The following is a 26,501-nucleotide window of genomic DNA, read 5'->3' as shown; positions in this document are numbered from 1 at the left end:
CATTGACACGAGCACACAAACCCAAAAGAAAGACACACACAGTGTGTTTTACTCTCTCACAGGCACAAAACATGTCACACATCTCTTGATTTCTCAAATTGAAGCCGCAGGTGTGTGTGTCATTCATCTCTGTTTGTCTCTGCCTCTCCATCTCCCCAAGCTCTAACCGATGCCCCTGCATGCAGAGTGTGTGCATATGAGCAACGGAGGACACACACACTTTGCACATCCAGAACAGCAATGTCAGTTAGTGAAGGACACAAAGGCAGGATAAGAAAGAAAAAAAAGTGAAAAAGATGAGTGTAAATAGCTTAAAACAACATCTTCACACTCTCTCTTTCTCTCAGAGGGAGGAAAAGACTGACAGGGCTGATGGGAAGGAGCAAGTTTTATTTGTAGTGCATTACTGGGGAAAGAGAGAAAGAAGAAAGGAGAAGAAAGTTGCAGAGAGAAGGAGAGAAAAAGAGGAGGTGAGTGACAGTCGTGGGCCACCTGACCTCCAGAGCGACAGCATGAAACGAGGCACAATCTCTCGCCTGCGGCACCTATAGCCACATACTCAGAGGAATAATCTGTCTGTTTTTGAGTCAAGGCAACATGACAGACACATATAGCATTCGACACACATCATTGGAGCAGCGCCTGAGGAAAAAACACAAGTGAAGTCCAAGAGCATTTATGGTGGAGGTGAACTACTCTGTCCGTAATGACTGATATTAGCTGAACTTGCTGTAGCATTTCATGAACATTTTAGGAATGAGATCAACAGGTTAGAGCACAAAGACATTGTCTCATATACACTTTCTTCAAAAAAAAAAAAAAAAAAAAAACATGGATAATTAAATTAGATTAAAGGATTAGTCCACTTTTAAATACACTTTTCCTGATAAATTTACTCTTTATTAAACATCCCCATGTCATCCAAGATGTTCATGACTTTCTTTCGTCAGTCGAAAAGAAATGAAGGTTTTTGAGGAAAACATTCCAGGATTATTCTCCTTACAGTGGATTTCAATGGCTACCAACAGGTTGAAGGTCAAAATTACAGTTTCAGTGCAGCTTCAAAGGGCTTTAAACGATACCAGATGATAAGGGTCTTATCTAGCGAATCGATCGGTCATTTTCGAAAAAAATACAACCGTTTATGCTTTATAAACAAAATATCGCATTGAACGTACTTTCCGCTTCCGCATTCTTCATAACGCTTACGCTGAATGTCCTACGCCTTCCCTATTCAAGTTTTGGAAAAAAACGAAACTGGCACCGCGTTCGTTCCGTAAATAGAATAGGGAAGGCGTAGAACATTCAGCGTAAGCGTTATGAAGAATGCGGAAGCGGAAAGTACGTTCAATGCGATATTTTGTTGACCGATATAAATGACCGATTGATTCGCTAGATAAGACCCTTATTCCTCGTCTGGTATCGTTTAAAGCCCTTTGAAGCTGCACTGAAACTGTAATTTTGACCTTCAATCTGTTGGTAGCCTTTGAAATCCACTGTAAGGAGAATAATCCTGGAATGTTTTCCTCAAAAACCTTCATTTCTTTTCGACTGACGAAAGAAAGACATGAACATCTTGGATGACATGGGGGTGAGTAAATTTATCAGAAAAAGGGTATTTAAAAGTGGACTAATCCTTTAAATATGTTTAAATATATAAATTAGACTGTTTTGGGGTCGATACAATTTTTTGTGTTTTCACAAAAAGTCTCATGCTCACCAATGTTGCATTTATTTGATCCAAAACACAGTAAAAACTGTAACATTGTGAAATATTATTACAATTTAAAATAATTTTATTTTAATATGTAATCTATTCTTGTGATGGTTAAGCTGAATTTTCAGCATCATTACTGCAGTCTTCAGTGTCACATGATCCTTCAGAAATCATTCTTATATGCTAATAATAATTTCCTTAATATTTTCAGGATTCTTCAAAGGAACAGCATTTAAAACAGCATTTTTTTTTTTGTAACATTATAAATGTCTTTATTGTCACTTTTGATTTATTCAGCAAGGATGCAATAAATGAAAGTATTCATTTCTTTAAAGAAAATCTTACTGATCACAAATTATATTCTATTATGTTCCATTTAAATATGTTAATTATTATCATTGGAACACGACGTGAATACCCTGTGAATCATAATGCCACTTTAATCAAGTTTAAGTGCACTTAAGAAGACTCTGCGTTTTGCCCTAAAGCCACCATAAAAATACAGCACAATGGACACAAGTGATGATGGCTGAGAAAGAAGAAAGTGTTTCTACATGTTACAATATATGAATAAATGACATGACGAGCTCCTCTGCTGACAAAATTTTGGATTATGATCATCAAAGAAAGCATTAAAAACATATATCAGAATATAACAGGATATATCTGAAGATGAATGGCAGAAAACCTGTTTAAAATCCACACATCCAGGCAGTTAATATAAGCTTCAAGCTATTACAGTATAAGTGGATTATAAAGGGTGTCTATAACTCCAGACATACTTCATAACTTTAATCCCAACATTACTGATCAATGTATAAAATGTGATAAAATTGTCTATTGTTTGGTTGTGGAAGAGCTTAAAGAAAAATGCAAATCTTTTATCTGTGAAGGTGGCTCAACACTTTTCAACAGGTGTTGTATAAATATACACTACTGTTAATACTTTTGAATACTTTTATTCATGGGATGCATTAAACTTATTAAAAGTGAAAGACACTTTTACATTTTGTAAAAGGTTTCTATTTTTAAAATACTGTTTCTATTTATCAAAGAATCCTTAAAAAAAAAATCCACAAAAGTATTAAAAAATTTTATTTCAACATTGATAATAATAAGAATTTTTTTCTTGAGCAGCAAATCAGCATATTAGAATGATTTCTGAAGGATCATGCGACACTGAAGACTGGACGCGGTGCAACTGCGTACCGAACCGAGTGTGCAGAGCGGTACGGTTCACCCCTAGTATACGTATATGTATATTATTTGATTTATCTACTTAAATTTTCTTTTCTTTTATATATTGGTGTTTTTGTCTATTATAGTCTACCATTGCTATAAAAAAAAACAAAGATATTGTTGAATATGGATGGAAGCAATACAGCATGGCTGCTATGAAAGACGGTGTCTCTCTCACACACTCAGAAAGGCTGTAAATTATCACCTCTGCTATAAGTGATCACACGTTCCACCCGCCTGCCGCAGGCCTCTCATTCAGACCAATCACCGGAGCCCTGCTCAATCTCCTGCACTCTCAACTCTTTCTTTCGCTCTGACTCTGCCTCACACACATGTGAACATTAGCAGTGGGAAAGGTGCAGTGATGAGAGGATTCGTTCTCTTGGTATCACTCATACACACACACACACCACTGCATCTGTCATATTCATCACTCTCATCACATTCTCCAACTGTTTGTCTTCAGTGCAGGCTATTCTCCGAGGAGCAGCAGGTGAGAGCGGACTGAAAATCCCTGACTACATTATTACTGCGACAGAATTATCAGATAACTCACATATACACAAGCACATATAACTAGCTAAAGGACCAACGGCTAAAGGACCCCCACCCCCCACCCCAAAAAAGAAGGGGGAAAAAAAAAGCAATATTTGCTAATTGGAATTGATTTTCACCTTTATGATGCCATTTTTTTTTCTCTAACTGTATAAAATTAGGTGTGAACTAAAGAAACTAAAGCAAACTATGCACAATTATGGCTGTTACCAATAAAATCAACATCACTATATTATACAAAAGTAGCTGCAAATAATGAGCAAGATATCAATAAAATAAACAATTTGACATAAATTAGACTGGTCCCTATTTAGAATTCTGCGGCTCTCTGCTGTCTGTCACAGTGGATCTTATTGTAATCACTGTTTTAGACTGTTTGGGAGGGATTTCTTCATATCAAGTGTTTTCAAAGCTAATTTAATTTTTTTTTTCATCAAAACCCACTTTATATTAGTTAAACCTTCACCAGTAGTTGCCTCTGCGACAGTAAATACAGATATTTGACAACTACAGTCACTACAGTGTCAATAGAGACACTAAACCCATCAAATATGAAAAAAGGTTGCAATTTATTTTACAGTACGTGCACTTGCATGTACTTACCTAATAAAGTACTGGGTAATATAAGGTAACTACATGGGTCAAGGTTAGATTTAGGGGTAGGTTCAGGGTTAGTACCTAGTTATTACCCAGTTATTGCAATTATTATATTAAGTACATAATGTGTATGGGGAACAGGACTGTAAAATGAACTGCTAACGATTTTTTTTTTTTTTTAAATATATGTTAGACAGACAATAAAAGAATTTACTATGCTATTCACGTTAACATATCTAGTATTTTTATCACTTAACTTCCAGAGTTATTTTTGCTTTGAGCCATGGCTAATTTCTGATTCTGTTGAGGGCATAAAATCATTTTCAATTATAATTACTTTAATTATAATTACTAAAGACTAATCAAAAATAAATAAATAAAACAAAAGACTAGGCACTAAAATGCTTGTTAAAACGTTACAAAACATAAATAAAAATAAAATAGGGGACATCCTGTAAAGTTTTGCCAGATTTAGATGACTTATATAAAAGATAAACAGCAATAAGGATAAATAAAGAGAATCGCCAACTAAAGATTCCCTCTGTATTTCCATTGTAAATGTTTAAATTTTTTTAATGGAACTTCAAACATGCTCATAGATCAAGAGTATTTATTTATCTCTCCCTCTGTTTCATAGCAATTTCATAACCTCTTTGAATGAGTCTACCGTTTGTTTGTGTGTGTGTGCGTCTGTGTGATCAATGACTTTTCCATTCGCCCCGCTGTCAGGCGGGGAGTTCATCAGAGAATGCTGAAACTCATATTTACTGCATTGTAGTAAGTCCTTGTAGTAATTGTAGTAATGTCCTTTATCTCTCTTCCCATCTCTCTCTTTCTCTCTGAGCCCAATCAGGGGGCTTGTGGATGTTAATTGAATTGGGCTGGGGGTCTCTTTCTAATGTGTAGCAGATGGTCAGGGCATTCCTGCTTCCTTTATCTCACACACATACACGTGTATATGCACACATAAGCACATGTAAACACACATATGCACACACACTAGGTGGCAGTGTTGTACTACCCTGGCCCAATGAGTCATGCTTAAAGCCCTAAAGCCATTATGAAGCAATGAATGCTGATCATTTAGGGAAAGTAACCAAAGGTGCATCTCAATCAGCTCCCTAGGTCATGAATGAGCACATGGTGTACACAAATTCAGGCACTGGTAGGGACAGTAAGGATCCTGACTCACTACACATTGAGAGACTGATGACTCATGACAACGTCCTTGTTGTACAGCGTCACTACTGGTACTTATGATCAACAGCAGAAGAACTGATATCTTTCTGACATTATTTTTTAATGTTAGTTAAAGTACATTATGATAAATACTTTGTTTCATATGCCCGCAACATTTCAGCCATATTATAAATGTTAGCTAGATTATGTTGAGTACCTGTCAAGCGATGTATGTTTATGCTGAAATATAATTAAATAGTGGCATTATGTGTGGTGAGCTGGCTTGCATGGTTTATGTTTTGCCCTTCAGAACTTCTGTTAAAGGTGCCATAGAATCAACAATTGAATTTACCTTGGCAAAGTTGAATAACAAGAGTTCAGTACATGGAGTCTCAAACACCATTGTTTCCTCCTTCTTATGTAAATCTCATTTGTTTAAAAGACCTCCGAAGAACAGGCGAATCTCAACATAACACCAACTGTTACATAACAGTCGGGATCATTAATATGTACGGCCCCAATATTTGCATATGCCAGTCCATGTTCAAGGCATTACACAAGGGCAGGCAGTATTAACGTCTGGATCTGTGCACAGCTGAATCATCAGACTAGGTAAGCAAGCAAGAACAATAGCGAAAAATGGCAGATGGAGCAATAATAACTGACATGATCCATGATAACATGATATTTTTAGTGATATTTGTAAATTGTCTTTCTAAATGTTTCGTTAGCATGTTGCTAATGTACTGTTAAATGTGGTTAAAGTTACCATCGTTTATTAATGTATTCACAGAGACAAGAGCCGTCGCTATTTTCATTTTTAAACACTTGCAGTCTGTATAATTCATAAACACAACTTCATTCTTTATAAATCTCTCCAACAGTGTGTAATGTTAGCTTTAGCCACGGAGCATAGCCTCAAACTCATTCAGAATCAAATGTAAACATCCAAATAAATACTGTACTTACATGATCTGATGCATGCATGCAGCATGCATGACAAACATTTTGTAAAGATCCATTTTGAGGGTTATATTAGCTGAGTGAACTTTGTTTATGCAATGTATTAGAGTCACGAGCTTGGGGGCGGGGAGTGGAAGGATTTAAAGGGGAAGCAGCCAGAATCGGCATATATTTAATGATGCCCGAAAATAGGCAGTTTTTTAAAAATTAATAAAACAAAATCTATGGGGTATTTTGAGCTGAAACTTCACAGACACATTCAGGGGACACCTTAGACTTATATTACATCTTGTGAAAAAGCATTCTAGGGCACCTTTAAGGGAACAGAGTGAGCATCAATGCTCCCTGGTTTTCATGGGCATTGTATGACTTTTTACGGAGCAAATGTCTTAGTGCACTGGAAGGATTTTGTAAAATAGCCGACTTCTTGATCAGTGCCCTAACTACTGAACTAGGGAGCTGATTGAGATGCACCCCATGTGTGAGTTAGAATGCTCTCTGATTACACAGTAACCAAACTGTAACCAAGTAAACTGCCTATCTTGATCATATACTGATGTTCAAATTAAAGTCAGTGATGTCTAAAAATGGTCTAGGTAGGCATCTCACTACATTTTGAACAGCTTATAGGTACTAAAATCACACCAAAACACTTTTTAGTGTATTAACAAACAACAACAACAACAAAAAAACACATAGAGGAGGAGGACATGACCTCTCAAAATACCCAGTCATCAGCAAAGCAGTGCTGGGATGTTCATACGCAGCTGTGTGTGTGCGTCCAAACAGAGGCATATGTGCGTCAGGAAAAAAAAAAGTGCGCTGTAGCAAATTTTAAATAAAATACAGTGTTGGTAAGGGAAGCTTATGAGTCTAATTTAATTACAAGAAGTAGCATATGCTAAAAGTGTTTGCACACACGTTTTGTCCCACGTCATTATTGACCGTTTCGCCCATTGGCTCCGCTCGACATTACATTATGACTGCTAGGAGAGTCCTTTGGTCAGTCGAACCTTCGGTGTAGGACAGTTTTACTGCATATTCTGCAGAATTGTCACTCTTGCAACTGCAGAGCAGGCAAAGAGATGTTTCTGTGCACCGTATTTATACAATGGGTGTGTGTACTGTGGGTACAATGCGGGGCTGTAGGTGGTAATTACAGGTGATTTGCACTCCGTTCTGCTAAATGTGTGGAAACGCTCAATTATAAGTACACGGCAGCAAACAGAAAGCCTCTTCACTGCAGGACCATTAACGCACACACAGCTCCATCTGTGCGTGCGAACACTTCAGCTTCTATCATGAATACTATCATCATTAATCATCTTTTCTCCTTGCGGACAGGGCTGTCCGTTATTGAGAGACTGAGTAATTTGGAATTGATTCTGTCCCCTGTATACAACCCCACCGCTGAATACTAAACACACAGTATTTGTTGATATGGCATACACCCCACAGACACACACAAAAAAAAAAAAAAAGAGGAAGAAATAGAGTGATCAAAGAGGAGCGAGGGAGAGAGAGAACTAAAGATAAAGCATATGTCCACCTTTTGTTGCAGCACTGACGGGGACGAACAATACCAGCAGGTATGTGTGCTAAACAGGGGGGAGAGAGAGAAAGACCGCATCCTTTCTCTGTTCTGCAGGATCTAAGCTTCTAGAAATAAGCAATAAGAATCATCCCCCCTTCTTCTATATATCTGTTCACTCGCTTTTTTCTCCCCGTGTCTACTTGTCAGCAAGACACCACCCCCTGTGATTTTCTCTCTCTCTCACAGGTGGGTGTGAGACACTGACGCATATGACAGGTTATGGCACACAGAGAGCTGCAATCTTTATGACTTTTTATGTGTATTAGTGCATTATTAAACACTTAGTAATATTATTGATTTGACTGCACTAACACTATTGGATAAGATCATAGCTTGAACTGAATTGAGTTGGATGATGACACCACTGTTTTCTGCAGAGATGCTTTATAGCTTATTTGACTTCATTTCATCATTGATCATTTTTGCAACATCGACACTTATTGAACTGAATTGAATCAACATTGAACTGTCTCGAGATGAATAGCGACACTATCAGTGCCTGTCCTCATTATAAGCAAACTATGCAAGTGTGTAGGTCTCCCAAACCACCAGGGGGCTCCTTTGCTCTCAAAGATTTTTTAAGTAGCATATTACTACATAATGTAAACATCCTGCGAGTTCTTTAAAAACAATGCCCATTAGTCTAAAAGACAGCACATTTAGAGAATTATTGATGTATTTTCGTATGTTTACGAGGGTTAGTTCACCCAAAAATGAAAATAATGTCATTTATTACTCACCCTCATGTCATTCTACACCCATAAGACCTTCGTTCATCTTCGGAACACAAATTAATGCCTCGTTTCCACTGAGCGATACGGTTCGGTTCGGTACAGTTCGGTACGGTTCGGAGCGGTACACCTTGATCAGGCTTGCGTTTCCACCGCAAACCCTTACTTGATAGGCGTGGTGTAGCCGGAAAATAGTGATCGACGTCATTCTCGCACGAAGAAGAAAACGATATAGTAAACAACAATGGAGGACATACTACATCAAATCTTGTTCTTGCTTATCGGCTTGAGGCTGTCTGTCACAAGAAGAAGACGAGCTTTGCTTGCTGCACGCCAACATTCGGCGTTTCAGAATACCAAGATCGCAAAGTTCAGACGTCCATGCAGCAGCACCTACCAGCAAGCGGAGGAGAAAACCCGCGTAATTTAAAAACTATTTTACTGTGTCATGAAATGTAGTTTTAAAAGTTTTTCAGGCGAGAATGTAGTTGTTTAAATCTCAAATCTGTGGTTAATTTATAAAGATAGCGCCTATTTGAAAATTTGATCTGACGTTGTCGGAGTTGTGAGATCCAGGCGATCACCGGGCGCTCGGTGCTCATGTACCCAGCCGAGAGCAGCTGTACCTCGGCTAGTCCTTCTGACATTCGCCGCTGGCTCTGATGTCTCTGTAGTGGTTAAAAACAAGATATCATTCATCTTGTGTATAACGGGCAATCTTTGGTCTCATTAATTTATAATTTGTTCCCGGACAAATCGTTTTGGCTGAGGGGAAAGTGAAGTTGTACTTTATATATTTATTTAACTTTACCGTTGTAGTGCGCTGTACGTTTGACTGAATTGTTTGCTTGTCTTTATTTTTATTGTATAGCTTCTCATATTTTATTTATAATGGTTATTATTGATAATTAAAACTGACGTTTAACAAAAAGAGAAGGTTGTTTTGTCTTATTTCATTTTATTATAGGCTACATACAGTGAAGATAATCAGAGTGCATATGCACATATTGCCTGAACCACACATTAATAGGTTTCATATTTTTTAAATAAAAACGAAAAGAGGCAGGGTTGTGTTTTATATTTTGTTTTGTTATATAGCCTACATGAAGTGAAGATAATTAATGCAAGCGTTGCCTGAACAACATTTGTGTGGCGCCTCTTGTGTTGTCATTCCCCTTGTAGCACGCGCAAGTGATGATTCTCTGTCAACCAATCAATGTTCTGCAGAGTGTAGCTCCACCCTTTTGGTACGGTACTGTTGTGCTTGGTACCCCAACGAAAGGGTCCCAAAAAAGTGGTACGGTACGGTTCGGAATTAGGGTACCATTCACAACTTTTGACAATGGAAACGGCAAAAATTGCGTACCGTACCGTACCGAACCGAACCGTACCGCTCAGTGGAAACGAGCCATAAGATATTTTTGATGAAATCCAATGGCTCAGTGTGGCCTCTAGACAGAAATGCCACTGAACTTCTCAAGATCCAGAATGGTACTCAAAACATATTTAAAACAGTTAATGCGAGTATAGTAGTTCAGCCTTAATATTATAAAGCGATGAGAAAACAAAAATAATGACTCTTCATAAATATATTTTGTTTCGAACCATCGATTTGGAGTGCCAAAGTCACGTGAATTCAGCAGTTTGGCATTTTGACACGTGATCCGAATCACAGATTCGAAACAAAAGATTCGAAGCAGTGTTTTGAAATCGGCCATCACTAGATATCGTTGAAAAGTCATTATTTTGTTTTTTTGGTGCACAAAAAAGTATTCTCATCTCTTTATAATATTAATGTAGAACCATTGTACTCACATGAACTGTTTTAAATATGTTTTGAGTACCATTCTGGATCTTGAGAGGTTCAATGACATTGCTGTCTATAGAGGCCTCATTGAGCCATTGTATTTCATCAAAAATATCTTAATTTGCGTTCTGAAGATGAACGAAGGTCTTACAAGTGTAGAACGACATGAGGGTGAGTAATAAATGACATGATTTTCATTTTTGGGTGAACTAACACTTTAAGCTTTCTTGGGTAAACTATTCATCATGTTTTAGTTTTGTTAGTAAATCACGCACATGGAAAATCATTTCAGCTGTGTGTTATAGTTTTTCTGACAGCTAGATGGTTTCAGAGCAATACTTTCATAAAGCATTTCTTTAGCAGTCAAAAATTTTACTTGTTCTTCCTGGCAGTTTAAAGTGTTTTTAAAGGATTTTCTTTACATATTTATATACTTCTTTCATAAAGTGCAATTTGTTGCACCTTGCATATGAAATACCATTGTCATTAGTACCAATGTTTATTGAAATTCAACTCACTGTATGTTGTTTGTTGACAGTGAAACTGTTCTGAAAGAACAGATGGGGTGGGAACATTTCAACTGTGAAGAAGTGTAGGACCAGCACTGGACACTACTGTCTTCTAAAGAGCTGCTTATAGCTCAATTGAACTCATTTCGTAATTGAAGAAACTTTACATAGTTATTGAACTGAACTGAATCAACACTGAACTGACTCCAGCTGAGTAAAGACACTATTGTACTATTGTAAATTTTATCTATATGATTGATCAATATTTTCCTGTTTATTACTGTAAAAAAATTGGGATAAAATGCTATATAAATGAAAGTGACTTGACTTTATTAAACACACAGGCACAAACACAATCGTACCAAACCCATGGGGAGCGTTTCCAAGTGAGCTGCTACCTACACAGACATTTTGGACATTTTTATTTTGATGCCAATTAACATGTAGCTGTGAAGGATAGAAGTACAGATTTTTTTTAAAATATTTATTTTAGTACTTCCTTTATTTACGGACATCTCTAGAGGAAATTTTTGTCAGATTTAGCTCACTTTTAGAAATAAGTTTGTTTCAAAAGTATAGCTAAGTACAAACTCATTTACTTAGGTATCAAAATGAGGACATAGCATTTACAACACCCTTCTCGCATCTAAAATAAAATTACATACATTTATGTAAATAATTTTGCCTCTATATGCGCAAACTCAGATATAATTATTATATTTATATATTTTTTTTATATATTTACAATTTTTGATTTATATTTCTGTAACTACATTTGTATATCTTTCTTTTCTTTATTTATAAAGCACTATTAATACAACTGTTGCCCAAAGTACTTTACAAAGATATTAAAAAAATAATACCAAAAAATACATAAAACAAGTAACACAACAATAACACAAATTCAGAGGAAGCACAGACTTAGAATAAAGCAGGCCTCAGCATCCAATCGAGTTAAAAGCCAGGATAATAAATGAGCTCTTATCCTAGAAACAGTTAAGAGCAGTTGATCAGAGGACCTAAGAGACCTTGCAAATATATGCCATTTTAATGAGACAGCAAGGTATGGAATGGTGACATACAGGACTTGACATTAACTTTTTTGTTCACCAGCCACTGTGGCTAGTGGTTTTCCAAAGATACTAGCCACTGAGCATTTTCACTGGCCACAATTTTGACATCAATACCATGGGGAAAACTGCCATATAGATATTTTTAATATTATCTCATAATTTCACATAAAACATAACTGACTGTGTTTACGTGAAAACTCACCAAGACATTATTTTGTGTGTGTTTGACTGTTTAAGCGCAATAAGCAGTGAAAAAGAACTCAATTTAGTACTGAGAGGTGGTTTTATGTGCACGCACTTTGGGTGTGAGCACATAATCTCCTGGAATGAGTAAAATTATGCGCAATACACGCCGAAATTCAAGCCCTGTGACACCAAAAATATTCGGTAACACTTTACTTGAAGGGGTGTGCATAAGACTGACATAACACCTTCATAATCTTGACATGACACGTGTCATGAATATGAAGGAGGTTTTATGAATGTTTATGACAACTGTCATTAAGTGTCATTCGCTCAATTATGTCATTTTTAATGCAAAGATGACATTGTTTGAGATGTCTTTGTTACGACAACTTGACATAAACCAATACATCATAACCTGTCATAAACATGACATAGCAGATTAATTATCAAACTTAAAAAACTACTTAGCTTTATGGGTTAACATTACATTACATTATTTTGGTAACACTTCAGTATAGGGAACACATATATAAACGATTAACTATGACTTTACCCTCAATAAACTCTTAATTTACTGCTTATTATAGTTAATTGTTAGGTTTAGGTATTGGGTAGGATTAAGAATGTAGAATAAGGTCACGCAGAATAAGGCATAAGTACTAATAAGTACTAATAAATAGCCAATATTTTAGCCATATGAATGCTAATGGTAATAAGCAACTAGTTAAAAGACCCTAAAATAAAGTGTTACCATTATTTTATAACAGTGTCATCTTTTTTAAGAAATTTGAAATTGTCTATTATCTGACCTTCTGTTGGAGGAAACTTAAAAAAAACAAAAAACAAAACATGAAATGAAAAATAGTCGTGACGCTGTTATAAAATTATTTGTCAGAGTATTGTCACTTAATGACATTTTAATGACAAGTTCAATTTGTACCACTGTACTTGAGCTCAAGATACATATTATAATGGCCTCATGACAGCCAATGTCAAAACCAACCACATGACAGTTTAATGTAATGTTAACCCATTAAGCTAAATAATGTCAAGTTGTCATGACAAAGACACTGACAGGTTATGATGTATTGGTTTATGTCAAGTTGTCATAACTCAGACATCTCAAACAATGTCATCTTCGCATTAAAAACGACATAACTGAGCGAATGACACTTAATGACAGTTGTCATAAACATTCATAAAACCTCCTTCATATTCATGACATGTGTCATGTCATGATTATGAAGGTGTCATGTCAGTCTTATGCACACCCCTTCAAGTAAAGTGTTACCCAATATTCATCCGGAGCAAATGAAACAAGTCAGTGATGAGAGATGAGAGAGCAAGAAAGCGCAGCTGGTGGTGTGCATCTATTCTCCGGAAAATTAGTATTAGAATCATTTCAGATATTTCAGTATCAATATGTATAAAAAAAAATCGATATTTTTTGACAACACTTAGTTTATCACTTCAGATGCCTTTTTAAAAGACTACAATTACAAATGTTTATATCATATATAAAATTCAACCTGCCAAACTGGTTAGTGGGAGTGACTTCATCACATAACACTGCTGAAATCCACCTGAATATATCACATAAGCGATATCTTAATATATAGACCAATTTGTCCCCAGAGGCACTCTCACAAACAAAAAACAAGATAGACACAAATTACATAGAAAATTAAGGAAGAATCTATATAAGAAGTCTCCAAAGAGATGTATTAAAAACTATAATACTACTGAATCAAAACAGACAAACAGGCAAAGACTTTTACAAACAATGCTTTTGACCCATTTCCGATTCATCCACTCAACTTGCACATAAACATGCTCATATGCACACAAACACTGCTTCCAGCTAAAAACGAACAGGCCTGAAGGCATTTTCAGAAAACTTTCAGCCCTTGGGAAGGAGACTGCTTGTACAAATGATTCTATTAGATTACAGCTTTTGTGTGGCTGCCATATGCACAAAGCATCCTCTCCAGTTCTTATCTGCTCACAGCTCGTTTGTATAATTGTAAGCAATGAACACTTTGTGAAACTCCCGAATGGTCTCAATCAAACCAAAATGAGCAACAGCATCATTTGAGCTCATCTAAATACAGAAATGTCTTTTCCCACTAGTGTTTATTCATTCACAGACAGTCAGTTCATGTTCTTTATTGGACCCTTGACTTGTTTGCCCAGAAGGCTTAAAGCAGTTATTCTGAGTCCTGCTCTCTAAGGAGATTGATAGTAATTATGTTTATGTGAGAGCTCAAGGTGCCCTGGCATTGATAAGCCATTTAATCTGTGTATGAAAACATGGCTTGCTGTCAAACACAGATTTGAACCGGACTCTGAGAGAGCAATGCTGTCCGGCCAGTGGCTGTGTTTCACAGCCTCATCTAGACAAAGGTGCATTTGAACACTTGATGTGTTTCAAAACCTACTGAGCTACACACCTAGACAACATTTCCAGGTATCAATGGTTCATTCAAACACCGGCTGTGATTCAAAACCATTTTTGCATATCATAAGCGCATTTAATCCGATAAGAACATTTGAATATGCCTCGAATTCTGTCCAGCAGGCAGTAGGCGGCTCACTAGGTTTTAAAACACAGCCAGTCTTTTGTATCATTTGCTCACTCTTTCTCTGTGGTGCTTGTGTCACACAGAGTAATATGATAATGTGGAGTTACTGGCTCCTCACGCGTAGCGGTTCTCCCCTGCAGCAGCGCGCTCCATCATGTTGAGGAATGGTGTTTTTTAGGCTATGGCTTGTTTTTGGCACTAATATATTCACATTACGGTGCCTTAATAGCATGGATGAAGCCAGTAACAATCCCTCGGTGGACAGGGAGTCTGCCACAAAAAAACAATTCTGCAAATACCTCTCGACTGGACATGCATTAAAAAGTTAAGGTACAATTACGGCTCAGGAAAAAAATAATCCAATACATCAACTAGGCAAAGTCAATTAGGACAACTCCCCAATTAAGATGGAAAATCTACTGATGGAGGCTGTAGGCTGTAGCAAGCTGCAAGGAAAGTGTGTATGTGTTAATCTTCACTAGTTTTATGTTCTTATTTTTCTTTTTTTGAGGAGAATTACACTGCAAATGAAAAAATAAAATAAAATACTTAAATATTGTTTACTTTCTTGTTTAGCTGCATCAACAGTGGTGTGAATAGACCTTCATGCCAAGGACATACAGAGAATTTCTGCTACCATACTGAATGATCCTTATCTTTTTAAAGGTGCCCTAGAATTAAAAATTGAATTTATCTTGGCATAGTTGAATAACAAGAGTTCAGTACATGAAAATGACATACAGTGAGTCTCAAACACCATGGTTTCCTCCTTCTTATATAAATCTCATTTGTTTAAAAGACCTCCGACGAACATAACACCGACTGTTACATAACAGTCGGGGTGTACGCCCCCAATATTTGCATATGCCAGCTCATATTCAAGCATTAGACAAGGGCAGAACATCTGGATGTGCACAGCTGAATCATCAGACTAGGTAAGCAAGCAAGGACAATAGCGAAAAATGGCAGATGGAGCAATAATAACTGACATGATCCATGATAACATGATATTTTTAGTGATATTTGTGAATTGTCTTTCTAAATGTTTCGTTAGCATGTTGCTAATGTACTGTTAAATGTGGTTAAAGTTACCATCGTTTCTTACTGTATTCACGGAGACAAGACTCGTTATTTTCATTTTTTAAACACTTGCAGTCTGTATAATGCATAAACGCAACTTTATTCTTTATAAATCTCTCCAACAGTGTGTAATGTTAGCTTTAGCCACGGAGCACTATCAAACTCATTCAGAATCAAATCTAAACATCCAAATAAATACTATACTCACAGGATCTGATGTATGCATGCAGCATGCATGACAAACACTTTGTAAAGATCCATTTTGAGGGTTATATTAGCTGTGTGAACTGAGGAATTAAAGGGGCCGCAGCCTGAATCGGTGCATTTCTAATTATGCCCCAAAATGGGCAGTTAAAAAGATTTATTAAAAAAAATCTATGGGGTATTTTGAGCTGAAACTTCACAGACACATTCAGGGAACACCTTAGACTTATATTACATCTTGTAAAAAAACGTTCGATGGCACCTTTAAGTCTTGTGCATATGTGCTAATTTTTAACTTATTTCTTAGGGGAATTACATGGCAACTGAAATCTTTTGAGATAAAATAAAATAAAATCCTGGAGGAAAAAAAAAAGTTTATGTTTTTGTTGTAGTTGCATTAGCATGGTGTGAATAGGCCTTCAGGCCAGAATCTCTGCCACCTCAGAACGCTGAATCATCATTATCATCTTTTTAACATTCTGCTTATTGAGCACTTGTGAGTGATTGCGAGACTGCGACCTCTTGATGTTTGACCTTTTGGAACCTCTGGCTTCTCACCTCAGTTTATGGTGACCTTTGTCTTTGTAGGGTGTGATGTCCAGGGACGTTTCCTCCCATGTCTTCGTGATGCCTTCCAGTGTCTGTGAATAAGAGGTCAGCATTAGGCTTTTTAATGTTAGCACTAATCTTTCCAGACACATTCCACCTCAGCAATGAACGCCACCTTGTATTAGAGCTGGTAACGCACCCATCGGTCTCGTGGGGACGTTAGGCGACTAGTGACAGGGAAAGAACATTGATTGGGGCCCCTGCAAAGTTCCCCCATAATAAACGTCATAGAAACACCAGACATGAAGAGAAATATGCCAATGACACTTCTTATCTACAGTATGTTTTAAAACCTAGACAGCCGTTTTTGACATCTTTTGAACACTTGAAGTCTTTTAAATCCTAGTGAGCTGCTTGCATAGACAACATTTTAAGGCATTACTGGCTTAACTGAACATTGGCTGTTTTTTTATATATAATGAGCTGCCTAAACAAGACAGCATTTGGGGGCATCATAAGTGCATTTAGAGACTCAAACTCTGGCTGCATTTTAAAACACAGTGAGCTGACTCTACTTAGTCAACACTTTTCATACTTACCATTGTTCAGCGAATTTTCGTGGATGAAATCCACTCATTTCAATGAATCCATGCGATCATAAATTTCACTTGAGGACAATTTTTCCACACAGATTTTGCAATGGGTTCAACTTCAAATCTGTGTTTGATCAACAGAAAGCTGTTTGGTTTGAAATTGACTTCTGTGTGAGCTGTGAATCATACATCTCTATACTATTGACAATAGACAATGGACCATTATTGCCCGCAAAATATTGCTGAAATTTCACATGTGACTGCACCTTTTGAGCTGAAAAGACAGCCATCTATTTTGTGAGGAGGTTAGGCGACTTATAGTCTTAGCCTCAAGCTGGATTGTGTAAAACCCAGTAAACCTTGAGATTATTACTTGTGACATTAGAACAAAAGATATGGATATGATAACATGTATACAACAAAATTAACAATGTCTTAAATATTTTCTAATTTCACTAAACATTTTCATTTAGTTTTGTGAAATTTTTTATTAAAAATGGACCTTTATTTTCATTAAAAGGGATTATTTCTGGTATTGCTAGCACATTTTGTAAATGCAAGCAACTAATTTAGACTCGCAATCTAGGTTCCGGTGTGGTGAAACATACATGCTCGGCCAGATTCGTCTGGCATTCGTGCATCTTCGGACGTAGAGCCGTGCGGAAAGTTACAAAATTTGCCGTGCACACAGCCAAGCGAAATGGGTTCGTGTGGACTCAACGCGCACTTCTGCCAACGCCACTATGACATCATTTTTGTTGCACGCACGCAAGCGAACTTGCGGACACGTCGAGTATAAATCAGGCTTCAGACCTCACGCCCACTGACCGTTGGCTGAACGTCTGATGCAAAAAGGCCCGTTTACACTGAGAATGATAACTATAATGATAACTATATTTGCGTCCACACCAACAAATGATAACCGCTGCGGTTTTAAAGTGTGTACAATATGTATTTGCTGTTCTTGTTGCATTTACATGGCTTTAACCAGCAGATGTCCTCAGCATGCTATGTTTCGAGTGAATAGCTAGTGTAATTGATCTAATCTAACAGTGAATTCAAAGACAATTTTGTCGAAACTAGTGCTGGATACCTGAGGTAATTTTATGTTACACTGTTTGCTAGCCTGGCATAATGATCTCATCGTTAATACTGCTAACCATTTATTCCGAGGGTATGACTGATTGTTTTCCATATATCTATATTCTTGAAAACTTGTCAAACATTGGTGATTTTTTCTGGACCTCAATGAACTTCTCCGCAATGTTGTCTGCCATTTTAAATGCGCGAGCTCTTAAATTAGAATGGATTCTGATTGGTCGTCAGAAACGTGTGTCGTGTTCTTTAGTGGTCTGCCTGGAAACAAAGCTGCCGTCGTGATGCCAAACACCCTCATGGAAGAATAAAGGCTTTTTGTTTACAACTGTGACAATGAGTGCTTATCAGGATCAACTAAACGCTGGATTTTCACAAGTATGTAGTTTGCCGTGCCACTGTTGAAGTAAACTTGCACAACGTTCTTGAATGATTCATTTATAAGATCCACATCGACGTTACATTTCCAAGCCTCTAATCATGAAACGGAACAAAATAAACTGTGATTGGTTGCTTTACATGTCGGTCAGATGTCCTTTTGGCCGGTCCTTGGCTAATGAAAGCTGCAATGGAGTCCAGACCTTCTGCTGTCAGTCTGAAGCTCTGGCTACATGAGACTAGGCGACTTGTGACAGGGAAATATCATTAATCTGGGCCCCTGCAAAGTTCCCCGTCACAATAAACGTCAGAGACGGGGTCTTTCCAGAAACGCCAGCCATGCACCATGCCAGTGAAGCTTCTCATTTACACTCTATCTGTCTTTCTACTTTTCTCTCTCTCTGCGGGTGACTTTTAGGTGAACCGCTCTGTGCTTTGGGGGTTATGAGGCTTTGCTCTCCCATTGCCACTCTCGAACCAAAGCTGTGTTGTTGTAACCTCTGCGAGCGCAGAGCCGAACGTCTGGGAATCTCCCTGGGCCAAGAGCGAGAAGAAAGAGAGGAAGAAAGAGGGAAAGGGGAGAGGGGAGGAGTACAGCCTCCCACAGTCTGACAGCTGGACAGGGCAGCTCTACTCTGCAGGGGCAGTAAAGGCTGCTCTGAAGGAAATTAAGTGCAAGGCTCATTTCCCCTGTGGCCGCCACACATGACCTGCGACTGCAGCCTGGGGACATACGCCTCCAGCAGCACTGCGCTCGTACTGTACTGCACTATTACTGAACACAGTCCAGGAAATTTTCCTTTTCAAGTCTAAAATAGGACTATAAAACAGTCGACTCCTAGGCCTGTTTCACACATCCTGCATCAGCGGCACATAATGTAGCTTGTGCTTTTACACTAAAGATATTTCTGCTGCGTAACAGCTCTTTGCAGAACATAAAGTGACTTCTGGTTCACCACATTGCATATTTCCTCCAATAACAGCTATAAATTATAACGCAAATAATACAGTGGATATCGGAAGTGGGCCAATGAGGATTATTACAAACTTGATCGCCATGAAATCTAATTTACATGAGGAGGTGGAATGACATTTACATCCAAATGGTAATTAATTTACACAGAAACCAAAACATAGCTATAAACTGCTTGAAGTGTCTGAATTCAGTCAGTCTTACTGAATTAAAAAGTACTGTTTGTGAATTTGCATCAGGTCTGACATTGAGGTCTTTTGGAGGGGGTGTAATGGGGGAGTTATTCACTCCAGTATTATGTTTCTTCATAAAAGCCAATATTGTGTTGATAAAAAGGTTTAAAGTGCATTTTCAACACAATTCTGATGAGTTCTGTAAAGCTTGTTTCCACTTCAGAGTAAACCAATAAATAAATACACCATTTTTTAATTGTTTTTGAAAGTCTCTTATGCTCTACCAATCTGCATTTATTTTAATAAAAAATACAGTAAAATATTGTGAAATATTATTAGAATTAAAAATATGATATATAATATAATTTAAAATTTAATTTATTCCTTTGATGGCAGAGATGAATTTTCAGGATCATTACTCCAGTCTTCGCTGTCACATGATCCATCAGAAATCACAATAATATGCTGATTTGCTGCTCAAGAAACATTTATTATAATTATCAATGCTGAAAGCAGTTGTGCTGTTTAATGTGTTTGTGCAAATTGTTGTTCCGTTATTTTATTCTTTAGCGAATAGAAATAATAATAAAAAACAACATTTATTTGGTAACTTCTAGGATACTTCTGCGACTTATGTCCCATGCTGCTCATGTGTGCTGTACTGTGTGGATGCAGGCCTAAATAAAAATACTATTTTCAAGTATAACCCCAGAGCAGTCTGATAGCTTTTCACTCATGACCACCATCTCCTTTCCATTCAAACTGTTTGGCTAATGAAAACCACATCTGCACTGCGGCCAGACTCTCTGCTGTGATTCTCTGCTGGGGCGGTCTGACTACTAGATGTCACCCTGAGGATATCATCTTTGACCTTCCAAACCTGACCTCTGACCATAAGCCTCTTGACAGTGACTTTCCTTTTCTCTTTAACATACCAAACCTCTAAGGATCTTATGCACTATGAGAGGAGCAGAGAGAATTGAACCTTGATGAACCCACAGTCCTTCAAAGAGGCAAAAGAAATAGAAAATAAAGTGAATAAGGAAAACTCTGTTAAAATTTAAGTTTCCAGTTACAACCGAAAATGGTTTTACAGCCTGATACTATTTGAATCATAGCATATACTGTTAAACCATTTTTTAAATATGAGCTCCGCTTATAATGTTACTCAACAATGATACAGTAATTTGGTCTTCGGGCAGTTTTGAGTGAGTTTCAGTATGTTTTTAAATACTCTCTCAAAGGATCAAGGACAATTTAATTTCTTTTTATTTGACACTCACACATCTCTAGTACAGGTGCTTTAAAAAAAACAGAATCCAATACACTGATCTTGAAGAACCTAACAAGTAATTTGAAGGACGCTGATAATTTGCAATTAACTTTATACATTAGCAAACCCCAAAACCCCAAAAAGAGGAAAACTGATAATAAAAGCATTCTTTGTTGCACTTCAGAACTCTTTTCTTATAAACAGTCTTATAAATAGAATCTTTCACTGAAGAATCATTATTTTTAAGAGTGAAATTATCTAAAAAAGAATGAAATAAATGAACCCAAATGAGAAACGGAGAGTTCCGAAGAGGGATTGGGAGAGAGGGGAATATCATACCTGTTCTATGGAGAGCTCTTTGCTGGCTGCTCCTGATATTTCACTGATACGTTCAGCATGGTGGTCCAGACCCAAAGCCACAATCTTCTCCAGAGTGAAGTCTACACTGGTCGGGTCAAACGTTTGCTGCACCTCTTGTCTTATTTGATCCCAGTGTCTAAAATAAACAGATCCGCACCATTTTTTAAAGATAAAATCTGATTGGCCAAGACGCTTTGACATTGACGCATGAATCTGAGCTCAAATTGGGAAGAAAAACCTTTTATCAAAGCCATTTGATCCATTCCTGCCACAATGCAGCATTTTAAGACATCATAGACAGGTTTCCAACATGAAGACTTTTCCAAAAGGTAGGCAACTTAATTATGCTGCCTGCCAAGATAGCTAATTTTGCCTAAATTCTAAAGCAGCATCACATCACATGAGAAGTGGCAATCCCAGAATGTTGTTTTAGCAATGGTATAATGGCCATATATAATTATTTCTTAGTCTTTTTATTAGAAAATAACCAGAAAATACAGGAAATTTGTATGCAATATTAAAAAAACTGAAAAAAACAACAGAAAAAACAGCACTAGCAACAGCAACCTGGCTTTCGTAAACCTAAATGGAATGGAAAAGGACTGGAAGGCCAAGAAAACTTTCAAAATATGATGAGAAGTTTCTCAGACTTTCTTCTTTGAGAAAATGGAAGAAGTCTTGGAGGTCACACTAAATACTGATATATATATTTTTGCATTCATATATATATATATATATATATATATATATATATATATATATATATATATCAGTGGTGTAGTCCTAAAAAAATAAGTGGTGTACTATTACCCAGTGGAGTACTATTATTTTTTTTAGAGCTGTTTCCCCGATAACCTCTGTAAACTCAGTTTTATATTATTTACAACTATGTAAGCTTATCAGTTTGACAGAATTTTCTACTTCATTGTGTTATAAGAAGTCAAACTATATCATTTTCCATTATCAAAGCATTTGTTATGAAAAATAGCAACCTACACATAGCCTATAGAAACAACAGATGTCACAGATGTAATATAAATCTAGTGAATTCCCTTAATAGGTTATAAATTCTACAAGTTAGCCAAATTTACCATAATTACTACAATAAAACTATATAAATTCTAGTAAGGGTGTGTCATGAATAGTTTAAAAAGCTCCCTAATAATTGTTGGCGCAAGATGATGTCTGTCCTCTTTTCAGACTTTTGTTCATTTTGTCCATCAGTCTAGATCCCGTTTGACATTCTATATAGCGTTTCAAAGTGTTTAACTCTCAATATAATTCAAATGGATCGCACATTTTATCATCAGTGTTGGGATGGCTCGTGGAAATCTTATAAAACTTTTGGAGCTTAATACGATTCAGAGTAGCAGCCTAGTATGTTTCGCTTTTGATTCGCACACTAATGCATTAAATAAACAAGGCTTAATTTGCGCTGATGGTCTTTACAGTTTGTACGGGAACTTAGCGCTTATAAAAGCTCTGAACGCATGATGTAGGCTATATAATTAATTAATAGTCTTATTTCCTCACCACCATATTTCTCACGCCGTGACAGCTGCAGTGAGAGAACTGCGCTCAATGCACCGCTCAAAACACAGAGCGGCTTTGATCGGAGATCTCTCACTGCAGCGTGAACACGCATTGTGAAGCCTGGTTTTTAGCCGATGATGAGCGGGAAAAGGTAGAATGACAGAAGTGCTCATGCACCAATTACAACAAAGAATCGCGAGTTTACACAACAGCATTGGACACACAGTTAAAGGAGAAGCTAACAGGACATTATTTTATGGACTTTCGAAGCAAAAAACAAGTGGGTATACGCTAATACTGATCCTTATAAGTCGTAATACGCAAACAGCCCTGAGCAAAAAGTAAGCATACGGCGTATGCGTGCGTATCGCCCCGACTACACCACTGATATATATATATATATATATATGAATGCAAAAGTTCAGATGCAAAAGCTGATAAACGCCACCTCCGTCAAAAATTAGAAAACGATATTGAGCGAATGCTCTCTGCAAATAGTATAGGTTCATCAAATACCCCCCACCCCCCTCTAAATCTGCTAAATCCCAGCGTCAGGCCATTCAGAAATACAGGTTTGTTAGCAGAAACTGCTTAACGCCACTTCTCTTTGTTAGCAAAAGCCTACAGAAGAACCAATCGGAACATGCAAATCGAATCATATGATTTCAAGATGAATGACGGTGTGCGTCATCGTTACAGTGGCAATGACAGGTTTTCACGAGTAGCAAGTAAACACAACAGTGTTCCTTTTGCTGCTGTAAAACTGACAGAAATGGACGTTTTACTATGTCTTGTTGTCTAAAGATGTGGGCTTAGAGGTTTTTGTAAAACAAACAAACAAAAAACACATAGATTTAGCTGGTTTTGCAGCAAAAGACAGTTAAATTTGTTAAATATCAATGAATTGACTAAAGTGACATTTTTGAAAATAAGGCATTTCAATAACTGACTAATAACCTTTTCATTGCCATTAAAGCGAAATAACTGAACCTTAAACATAGGAGCCTGGTAAAAAAAGAAACATATGAACTATAAAAAACATAGTTCAGTGTAATTAACAACAAATTATCTTATCCAATGTTTGTGTGTGCTTTGTCTTTATGCTAATTTAAGTATCCCGTTATCTCAGCAACATTAATGCCAAACCCTATTGGAAAACCTCAATTGGGCAAGATGTGAGTTGGTAAGTTGCTGTCTATGTAGTGTGGTCAGGATGTTGCCTTAGAAGACAGCTGTCTATGTAGGCAGCAGGAAGCTTAATATGTTTTAGAACAGAGCTATTGTGTAGGCCTTTAGGAGAAATGAGGTTAGTGATTCATTAATAAAAATATCTAATGGAATTCTTAAGATAAAATTACAGAGAATGTGTGCTATTTGAAATATTTTGAGGGCTGAAGAAAGACAGTCCACTGTGCTGGTTAGTCACAAAAGACTGTTCATGTTGATGGTCAGATTTTGTCATAATAAACAGGTGTGACGGCCGACGACAGCGCAAGGATTGAATTCTCCCGTGAGAGATCCCACAGACGCACAGCTTGTTGTCTTCCCTCAAAGAAATCCACAGAGACTGAGAGTACATCTGATCCACAACAAAACACAACAGCACTATTTCAAAAAAACATCCTGCCAATGTCTGGCCCCTCTGAGACCGGGCCCAGGCATTCTGGGACGCGATCTCTCCTACGAGTGCCTGTTTTTCTTTCGCTCTTCACATCTCCCGTTCGGTCGGTCATGGACTTCTGAGGCTGGAGCTCTGTTTATTTTCATCTGCTTCCCTGATGTTCTGTGCCGGCCAGCGGGAGACGCTAACAGGGATCTTTCAGAGGGTTACATCAGTGTGATTAGCCGGCTGTCATCAGGGGAACGTGAGGCCTGTCTCAGCCGTCTCCGAAAGGGCTGTCGTAGCACGCCTGATTGGGACCGATGGGCTGTTGTTTTGGGAATGCCAGATCCAATCAGATGGCTTAGGGTGCGAATGACAGGGCAGAAGAAAAACGAAGAGTGGAAAACGTCGCATTCTCTTGGCAGGGAAGGCGCCAGAGTGCACAAATGCTCTGCGTGATAGAATAGAGAGAGGTGATGAGCTGTAACTGAGGGCTGGCTATCAAGGTGTGGGATTACAGCTGATCCTAGAACAGTCATCGGCACTGAACCTCTGCTGCTGATGATTATCAGCTGGACTTCACAGCAGACCTCAGGTCACCAGCTACATAAGGCAATATCTCGAACAGAGAGAAGTTATAAAGAGCGATTGTCCGCAGATGAGGCAACATAAAAGACGACAGTGTCGTTTTGTCAGGAACCACTCTTGATAAGGAGGATTAGTGCGAGAATTACACTTCATTATGCTGATGACACATTGTGAGTGAGTCGTATGTGTGTGTATATGTGTGTGTGGTCCTGGTAAACCCTACGTTACGGGGACAAAATCCCCCCACAAGGATAGCAATACCAAAAATCTTTTACCTTGGGGCATGTTTTGGTCGCCATGAGAAAAACAGCTTATGAATCATATTAAATTATGTTTTTTGAAAATGTAAAGATGCAGATAGTTTTCTGTAGTGTTTAGGTTTAGGGGTAGGGTTAGGGGATAGAATATACAGTTTGTACAGTATAAAAATAATAACATGAAAACCCATCGTGTGTATGTGTGTGTGTACTTGTACAACTATCTTTGTGAGGACTTTGTGAGGTTTGAAATTTAGACCATTGGAGTGAGGACAAAAAGAGTAAAGTGAGGACATTTTGACCTATCCTCACTTTATGAGACCCATTTAAAGGCCTATTTGAGGGTCAAGACTTGGTTTTAGGGATAAGGTTACAATTAGGTTAGGGTAAGGGTTCAGGTAAGGCACTTATTTGTGATGGGTAGGGTAAGAAGTAAAGAGATTGCATGTGAATGAATATCCTCATAAAGATAAATGTACAAGAATGTATTTTTGTGTGTGTGTGTGTGTGTGTGTGTGTGTGTGTAGGTTTAGGGGAAGGGTTAGGAGAAAGAATTTACAATTTGAACAGTATACAAATCATTATGTCTATGGAAAGTTCCCATAAAACATGAAAATCCACATGTGTGTGTGTGTGTGTGTGTGTGTGTGTGTGTGTGTGTGTGTGTGTGTGTGTGTGTGTGTGTGTGTGTGTGTGTGTGAGTGAGTGAGCCCCCACCTCTCTCTCATGGCTGGATTCCTGAGGTCTGTGATCAGTGGGATGATTTTCTTAAACTGTTCAATCCTGCTCTTAGAGAAGTCCACAACCTCCCAGTGCTTGTCCTGAAAGAACACACACACTTTACCACTATTCCTTTATAATAGTCAGGATCCCACTGCAAGCTGAAGTGTAAAATGCTGAGTGCTGTGTTGTGATGGACTGATCCCCTGTCAGTGGAAGAGCACCCAAAGGGTCTGAATCAAGCAGGTGTTTCTAATCTGCTTAAAGCTAAATGTCAGGATAATGAGAAGCTGGTGAGAAGAGAAGCTAAATTAGCTTTAAAGGGTAATTAGCTACACAAAAGAGCTTTTATCACAGTTACAAAAGGGAAACGAAGGAATGAGAGTCTCT

The 26,501-nt window shown here is 37.6% G+C and overlaps 1 protein-coding gene across 1 annotated transcript in view; it reads right to left on the bottom strand.

Annotated features, from left to right (window-relative positions):
• The window catches only part of dnah2 (dynein, axonemal, heavy chain 2), a 191,622-nt gene that overhangs the window by 91,579 nt on the left and 73,542 nt on the right, over positions 1–26,501 (bottom strand). The window contains exons 26-28 of the mRNA XM_048185863.1: positions 26,109–26,212; positions 21,390–21,546; positions 16,575–16,657 (exon numbers count right to left, since the gene is read on the bottom strand). Coding sequence (XP_048041820.1) covers positions 16,575–16,657; positions 21,390–21,546; positions 26,109–26,212 — 344 coding nt within the window. The remainder of the gene's footprint in view (positions 1–16,574; positions 16,658–21,389; positions 21,547–26,108; positions 26,213–26,501) is intronic.

The sequence above is a fragment of the Megalobrama amblycephala genome, linkage group LG3 (genome assembly GCF_018812025.1).
Source record: "Megalobrama amblycephala isolate DHTTF-2021 linkage group LG3, ASM1881202v1, whole genome shotgun sequence".
NCBI lineage: Eukaryota > Metazoa > Chordata > Actinopteri > Cypriniformes > Xenocyprididae > Megalobrama > Megalobrama amblycephala.
The sequence above is the reverse complement of the archived record's forward strand: the minus strand, read 5'-3'. Positions and strand labels throughout refer to the sequence as shown.